This window comes from Medicago sativa, chromosome 8 (assembly GCF_051527215.1).
Source record: "Medicago sativa cultivar Bolivia chromosome 8, Bolivia_mono, whole genome shotgun sequence".
Taxonomy (NCBI): domain Eukaryota; kingdom Viridiplantae; phylum Streptophyta; class Magnoliopsida; order Fabales; family Fabaceae; genus Medicago; species Medicago sativa.
Genome location: NC_140756.1, coordinates 74846056 through 74854738, shown reverse-complemented (window position 1 = coordinate 74854738; position 8683 = coordinate 74846056). Strand labels below are relative to the sequence as shown.

The 8683-nt window shown below is 30.9% G+C and overlaps 1 protein-coding gene across 4 annotated transcripts; it reads left to right on the top strand.

Annotated features, from left to right (window-relative positions):
- The first annotated feature begins 4304 nt into the window (after window positions 1-4304).
- Window positions 4305-7489, top strand: LOC146901483 (axial regulator YABBY 1-like). Of its 4 annotated transcripts, none has more exons than XM_085734703.1 (7): window positions 4305-4546; window positions 4665-4823; window positions 4958-5081; window positions 6017-6059; window positions 6193-6268; window positions 7061-7135; window positions 7274-7489. In XM_085734703.1, exons 1-7 carry the CDS (start codon window positions 4448-4450, stop codon window positions 7346-7348), a joined length of 651 nt encoding a protein of 216 aa, XP_085590829.1. In that variant the 5' UTR covers window positions 4305-4447; the 3' UTR covers window positions 7349-7489. The 4 variants fall into 4 exon arrangements, with proteins under 4 accessions (XP_085590829.1, XP_085590827.1, XP_085590828.1 ...); XM_085734701.1 differs by having other exon boundaries at window positions 6011-6059; XM_085734702.1 differs by having other exon boundaries at window positions 4955-5081.
- The last annotated feature ends 1194 nt before the right edge of the window (window positions 7490-8683 follow it).

The following is an 8683-nucleotide window of genomic DNA, read 5'->3' as shown; positions in this document are numbered from 1 at the left end:
TTTTAAAACAGATCAATTATTGTTCTGTAAACACGTCCGATTATGTGGATTTGATTTTGAATTTAGATATCATTTTCTCCATATAACCGAATATTATATTTACCCCTATCTAACACAACAACAAAACATCCACAAGCCTTTGTTCCCAAACAAAGACTAGGAACTACTATTTCACTTCTATCTTTTTTTCCATGTGTAACATAAAAGAACTGAATTCATGCAAACCGGTCACTTTAATTTACACAAAATAATAACCAAAATATTGTTTGTAATTGATTGTACAGAATTATACAAACAACCCTTTGAGTTCATAATATTAATATTTTCAGTTTTATATATTATGTTCCTCCTCATCGGTCTCTGGCATGCTTTAATGTCGTATGATGAAGAGGCAACAAGAATGACTTCTTAATTAATGGAAACAGCTCGAATGTTGACAAAACATGGCAGTACAATTTGAAATAGACAAGCAAAGCTATATATTGCCAACAACAGTTATTAGTTATCACCGCGAGTACTAACAGTCACATCATAGATTCCAAAGATGAGTAAAGAGAAAAATACATTAGAGACATCAATTAATAAACTCACCGCACCAAACATACTTTTAACTTGTTTTCCATAGAAACACCAACCAAACACACTTTAATGATTTATGTTTTCACTTTGAATTATGATCTGAATCCGGATATGTTATTAAAAAAAATGACTTAAAGATAAGATGACGTGAGTCTCTTTTAATTTAACTAAACTCTTAGATTCGATCATGATTTTTGACACGATGCAATGTTAAAACTTTTAGGAAGAGTTTTTCGTCCGTAGTTGCGCGAAGGATGCTCGATTTTAAAAAATGACTTTAACATAACAATTTTAAGATTATTTATAAAGATTTGTAACAAAAACAAAATTTATTTTTTGTTTGTTTATTTTATTAAAAATTTTATTTTTTAAAATGATTTTATAAGAAAAAACTCAAAATTCCCTAAAAAAAACGCATTTTTCCTTTAATAAAAAAAAACACAATTTTTTTGAAGGAGACTAGTATATGGATACGGTCCAAAACTGTAACAAACATATCCTATACCTCAACCAGTAATTTGTTTTTGTTTTTTCATGATAAAAAATTATTAAAATTAAAGAAAAATGATGAAGTGCCAAAGATGATTTCATGTTTTCAAATTTCAATTAGTCTGCTACTATACTGTACAAAACACTATAACATCGTGGAAGAGTTCATTTTTTAAGATAAAGAAAGACCAAGACCGTGGAAGAGTTCATTCCTATTTCATCCCAAACAGTACAAAATATTGAATATATATAGTTAATATTAATTTAGGGGTGTCTGATATGGACTCGATCCAAAGACAAACCCTAATAGTTCTAGTAAATTTAATTAAATATTATATTTATGTTCCATTTTTTTTTGGGTTACATTTTTCCATTTTTTTTAATATAAAATGGACTTGTGTTAATAAAAGAGTATAAGAGTCCATCTTTAAACCATTTTTTGAGAGGTACATATTAGATGCATTCCAAATTTCATCCAAAAGGTACAACGTTTGTAGACATACATGCATATGGTTGTGTCCCCTTGTACTTCATGTTTAATGTAGACTTTGGCCACGCACATCTTCCATTATTCATTTGGATGCTTTTCAATTTGGAGGTAGGACGATATTAAGATTTAAAAAAAAAATGTAATTGCATTGTTATAAATAGTTTAAAAATCTAACAATATTAAACCTAAGTGATTAACCTCAAGTTTCAATTCGTAGAAATAATTATGGTTAGGTTTTATTTATTTTTCGACCAAACTCTAAATTATCAAGATCTTATTCCTTTAAGACAAAAAATGATATGTCAATATTTTATTGAATGACAATTTTTATTGATTAATTATAATCGAAAAGGATAAAAGTGTTTGGATGATATGTCATGTATATAAGTGAGTGTATGTAATTTCCCTTTCAACATGTTTAATATACATAATTTATTGGGTAGGGTTCAAATTTTAGATAAGAATATATTGATGGTATGTGTAATTGTAAGCCAACCAAGCTTACAAGTTCATTAAATAATATCGAATTAAGCACCTTGACCTATACTACTATATACTATTTAGAACAAATTACAGATGAATTAATGATGACACTATTGTTTTTTTTTTTGTTGGGATAAGGGAATCCCAGAAGCTAGCTTACATGAGCATAGAGATGATGAAGTCGTTTCTGATCGGATCTCCCTTCAAATCAATATATGGATCATGAAAACAGTTGACAAGCATCAATTTCACCAAAATTTAAAATGTAAGCATATATGAAAAGATTCTAATTCTAAGTTTGTGGAGTAAGCTATTATAATTAGGTAAAATATATAAGTGAAAATAAAATAGAAATATAGTAAAGGACAAAGGTGGAAAGGAGGAGGAAGAGGAAAGTCTGCACACTGAGATGTTTTTTACTGACTTAAATGCGTATCAGAACTGTGTTAGGGCAGCGAGAGGGAGTTGTCAAATCAAGAAAAGTAAAACTTGCATGTTTATCTCTTTTTCATAAATAATATTATTATATGGTTTATGGAGAAGCTATTATGGAGTTTCTATAGTTGCACTGACTGTTGAATGAGCGAGGAGCCCTAAGGAAACGGAAGAGAGATAGTGTTTTATTTAGGGTTTCACTGGTGCCTAGTGGGGTTTTGGTTGTTCCTTTGTTCGGAAATTTAGGAAAATTTATTTGAAAAAGTTGTTTTGAGATCAACCAACACCACAAGACAAGACCCTCTTTAACTATTGAAAACAACAGGTGAGTGTGTGAAAGCTATCACCCCATGCACACGTCCCTTTCTAGCTCCTCTCCCCCACATCTGCCGCCTCTCTCTCTCTCTCTCTCTCTCTCTCTCCCACATACACATTGGAATTCCAACCACATATATGTTCCTATGTTAATGATATAATAATAACTTCTTCGTCATGTTCATGTACAAATCAATTTACTCATTTTCATGCTCTTGAATGTAAGTAAGTATCTGCCTGCATATCTATATGATCATGAATGAATGTTGTTAGAACTGGACCACAATCGAATCGGTGAAACTTACAAATCATAGATTAATATTGTTGGTGATTGTTACTATATTATGTTCAAAGTGACTCGACCTACTTATCAAAAGCGATCTAAGATGTATCTTTAAAGTTCAAAGGCGATCCTTAATTTTTTTAATCATCCAACAAGTTAGTTCTAAGTTCAATAGATTGAATCGGTCAATCTGATTCGATCAGATTCCATGGGATTATAGACCAACTATTGTTGATTACATGATATTATAAATTCCTAATATACATTATTTCTTGGTAAACTAAGATATTCTCCACGTAGTTGCATATCGGAAATGATGAATCTCACTACATATCATGTATCCTGAATGCATTACGAACGGTTTTAATTGATTGTCAGACTTTGACCGCCCCGTGGTTCCATGATTATCTTGAAATACTAAAATAAAATTTATTTGAAACTGTGACACATCAACAGCATGATGCATTCACGAAACAAACCTTTGTTATGTATAACATTTCTCATTGCTTAGACTAATCTTTTGAAGTAATACTCCCTTCGTCTCTTATTATAAACACTCTTAAAGAAAAAGTTTTAAGAGATTTATATTTCCAAAATGTATATTGTTATTTGTCACATCTATCAACATACACTTTTCAATACATTCTTACACTAGTTTCAAATTACATGTACTCTATCAAGTTTATTTAGTACCCAAATAATGTATTGAGGTTTATTATTAAAATAGTTTGTTCCATTTGAATTTCAAACAATAAAAATAATTTTGTATCTAAAACTCACCCAAGCATTTTGGAATCTAAAATTAAAAATAAAATTGATTGTGTTATTCTAACTTGTTTCTAGTTTCTTTTCGTGTAATCATGTTATAATTACTAAATTTTCATCGTCGTTAAGCAATACACAAGGTAAGTTTTTCCTTTTCAATTGGATTCTATCATACACAAGAATCAAACATTGAACCTCTAACCACTTGTTTAAGGTATCCAAATCCCTTACCACTTGAACCAATCAATTGTTGATTAATTTCTAAATCATATATTATATATCATATATATAATACATGCATATGGATAAAAACTGATGTATAAACAAGAGCAATATTAATAAACAAAGAGAGAAAGAAAAGGGTTCCGTGGCAATATGGTTCCCTATGTTTATTAGTATTTATTAATTAAGACAAGAAATAGAATAGAACACAAGCTCTTTATATATATATATCACTCTCAATCTTTCTATCTATGAACTGTCTCTCTGCACCTTTCTTTCACAACACATAATCAAAAAAAGCATATCCAAGGTGTGGTGGTTAACTTGTCCATCTATCTATCAATCAATCAGTCAATCAAGAGACCAATCATCAAACCGAATATATAATGTCGTCCTCTTCAACCACAACATTATCCTTGGACCACCTCCCTCCTTCCGAGCAACTTTGTTATGTCCACTGCACCATCTGTGACACCATCCTTGCTGTATGAAACATCACTATATTTTCTCACTCCATCCCCACTTTTCAACACTAGCTTAGCTAGGGTTTTTCTTCTCCATTTTTTTATGCAAATATAACTGATTCCTTCATTTTTTTTTCAGGTGAGTGTTCCTTGCACAAGCTTGTTCAAGACTGTTACTGTGAGATGCGGTCATTGCACTAATCTGCTTCCAGTCAACATGCGTGCATTACTTCTGCCATCCCCCAATCAGTTTCATTTGGGACACTCTTTCTTCTCCCCAAATCATCATAACCTTCTGGTTATACTCTCAATTTTCCTCTTCTTTTTTACTCTTAATTACCATTTTATATACCATACATTAATTACTTTGCAACTAAGTTCTAAGTAGTATAGCTTTTGTGGTGTTGATGCATTTTTTTTTTCTTGCAGCAGGAGGAGATGCCAAACCCAGCTCCAAATTTTATGATGAACCATATAAATGCACCAAATGATTTCTCTATGCCTCCCACTAGGACTGTAGCTGATGAGCTTCCACGACCACCAATCATAAACAGACGTGAGATTCATTATCTATACTTACTTTGTTTGAGTAACTTAGGTTTCCCTCAATCAAAACGATGGTTTTTTTGTTCATGATTTTGTTGATCTTCTAAAATATTGTTCGGTTGGCTTAGTTAAATAAAAGTTGTTGAGTTCAAATTAATAAATTATGGGAAAAGCTAATTAGTATCATATGCTTATAAGCTTTTTAAAAAAAATCAATAAATTAATTACTCAAAAAAATAGTAAATAAAAAAAAAATATTTACTTTATGTGGTTGCTATTGATTGGACAGTGTTGTTGAGGTACCCTTGGTCTTGTTCCACTTTCTTTTGGTAAAAGGAAGGAAGTCTTTTATGGCATCATCTCGACATTACCTTAAACCATTCCTTACTTTAAAGTGTGCATGCCCTAAAAGATATAATGTCTCTATAAGTAATGACAGGCTTACATCAAAAGATAGAATATTTTCACCTTAATTTAGCTTATCATAGAACAGTTTGTAATACTGGAAATTATTTATTGATTTTAGGGCACAGCCCTTCTTCACGAGGCTTTGTTTTTCATTTTTAATGTCCTTTTTGTTAATTTCTCGGTACAAGCACCAGCATATAGAGATGAAAGCAAACTTAGGTAATTATTTTGTATGTTTATAAAAATTTATATATTATATATGTAAGATGGGGAAAATATGTGGTGGATAGAAAAAAGATAGGGTACTTTTCTTCTCCCCCGGAATAGTAGTTGTTTAAAGCTTGTAACACTCAGTAATAAGTATCAACTGAATCATAAGGCATAGATTGCAGACAGTTGCAATAATACCTCATGAAAAAAAGGTAACAGATTAATTAAATTGAAAGGTTAAATAAATGAAAATTTCCAACTATATGAAAATATAACAGGAAGTGATTTTGATATATATGATAACGGTGTGTTAATGTCCAGCTCCAGAGAAAAGACAGAGAGTTCCCTCAGCATACAATCGCTTCATCAAGTAAGTAGTCATTTAAAACCATTGTACTTTTTTTTTTAACTTCATATTCAATTTCTGATATATAATATTAAATTTTTTTGTTAATGTTATTAAAGTGTGATGTGAAGTAAATCTAAATACGGTCCATCTGCAGGGACGAGATCCAACGCATTAAGTCTGTCAATCCTGATATAACCCACAGGGAAGCCTTCAGCGCAGCTGCCAAGAATGTATGATCCTCCTTTTCTCCTTAACTTATAAATAAATGAATATATAATTCAATAAATAAAAATGTTATATTAAATAAAATTAATAACCCTAACTTGGGTTCAAGATCTGAATTTTCGGTTGATAGATCAAACATAAATTTCATTTCAAATTTTAGTTGAAGTTGATGGTTCTCCTCGGTAATGAGTGTCTCTCACTTAATCTAAAATTTTGTGCATACAAATTTATGTAATACCTCTCAAAAAAAAAAACTAAGGAGAAAAGGATGCTCTTTGGTTATAATGTAAAATATTGATTAATTTTATTTAATATAAATAAATATTTTTATGAAAATATTGATTAAATAAAGTTAAGGAGAAAAGGATCAAAATCAAGATTTTTATTTGTTAATATCAATATTTTCATTATAGCATTTAAAACCATTGTACCTTTTATCCTTAATCTTGATTAATTTTATGAAAATATTGATTAAATAAATAAATAAATAAAAATATGGATTAATTTGAAATAAATTAATCAATTTTTTTTTCTCCGAGGTTTGCATACTCGGCTTATTATTCATATTAATGTTGTGTGTTGACATTTTTCACAAAGAAAAAGGATGCATTTTTATACCTATAAAACATGTAAATATCTATAAAAAAGGTCATTTGAGTTTAGATCACTAGAATCCAATTTTTTTTAGTCCATGATTGTATTTCCCTGCCCTGTTTCAACAATTCAAAATGAATGATATGGTTTTCTAGTTCATTTTGGACTACCTTTTGATATGTGACATACTTTCTGTGTGACAGTGGGCCCACTTCCCACACATTCACTTTGGTCTCATGCCTGATCAGACTATGAAGAAGACAAATGTGTGCCAGCAGGTAAATTATCATAGCATATATATACCCCTATTCTCGCTGAAAAATGTTTCAGACAAATAATAATGCATATTGATATATCCCATGACTTTTTTTCATTTCTGATTGTTTGAGTTTGTTGTATCATTCTTCTTTATCCAGGAAGGAGATGATCAGATTCTGATGAAAGATGCGGGATTTTATGCTTCTGCTAATCTTGGTGTTTCGCCCTACTAATGCATCAATCTCTATAGCTTAATAATATAATGTTATGTTGATAATCAAGGACTACTACATTATCACTAGGTAGCTCTTTTGGGATTTTGCATATGCATGTAATTCGCTTTTTCTTAAATTATGAACTTTCATGTCCTTTAATTTCCTTAGTACTACCGTAGCTGGTTACTTATCTAATCAATAATTATAGCCTTTGCTTTCTAGTTACAAGTTCTCTCCTTTGTGTGTTTACACACTTATTTATGGTAGTGTTATTTATCCGATACCACAAAATATTTGTGTAAAAATCCCTCGATAAATAACGGGAAACACCACAGGATAAGGGTAAAGAAGTTTCACTAAGTGATAGAAATTACCAAGACCTCTTCTCTCAAATTACAAAGAGAGAAATTATCCATTCACTTGAAATTAGAGGATACTAACATTAGGAGAATCTCACATGAGAAACTATATTGTCTCTTTACATTTTTTCGTTTCACTCTCAACAAGCTCTAGTTCTTGTTGTTGTTAAACTACTTGATGGGATGAATGAAATGGATCAAACGAGCTTGCTATTTAAAGGAGAGGCAAACCATAGTTCCTTACATGCAACAAACCACTTGTCTTTCCAAGCAATACACAAGTGTGCAAAATGTCGCTTGCATCTCATTCATCTTGCAACTTTGTTAATGCATCCAACTTTCCACTTTGCGACTTTGCATCACATGAAAAATGCAACTTGTTTTTGCATGCATCATGGACATGTATCTTGCCAAAAAAGTGGATTTATCACTCATAATATTGAGTTTGAATCATTATTTGGGTCTATATCCTCTACAATCTCCCACTTGAAGCTACTTTTGTGATAGTTTATATCATTATTTGGGACCAAGTTAACATTATTGGGTCTCAAATAATGATAACTTTGTCCCAAATTATTGTGTGTTGTGATAGTCTACTTGCCCAATTATTATTTGGTACAAAATTGGGTCTATATCATTATTTTGATAGTCTATTTGCTCACAATACGCAATAATTTTATGCTGGTTCTGCTTAAGTTCTCCAATAACTTTTGCATTGCAAGCCTGAATAGAAATCATGTACTCAACTTCTATAGAAACAAAGTTACAACAGTTGTAACTTAGATAACTAACTTTCCAGCTCCTTCTGCAAGTGTGAACACATAACTAACAGTAAAATTTCTTTTATTGAGACCACGTTATTATTATCAAACTCTTGGTCATGACCATTTTCTTCATTACTGATGCCATCATGAGAATATTCTCTTGGCATGATACACTACAAAATAAATGGAGCGTTAACATTAGCCGGCCCCGATGTGCCAATATTCCCATG

Bases quoted from the DNA above. Each gene is read 5' to 3' on its own strand.
- LOC146901483 (XM_085734700.1), top strand. From the start codon at position 4,448: ATGTCGTCCTCTTCAACCACAACATTATCCTTGGACCACCTCCCTCCT. The intron at 4,824-4,954 runs GTTATACTCTCA...TTTTTCTTGCAG, and splicing joins CAAATCATCATAACCTTCTG to CAGGAGGAGATGCCAAACCC. The intron at 6,269-7,060 runs GTATGATCCTCC...TCTGTGTGACAG, and splicing joins TCAGCGCAGCTGCCAAGAAT to TGGGCCCACTTCCCACACAT.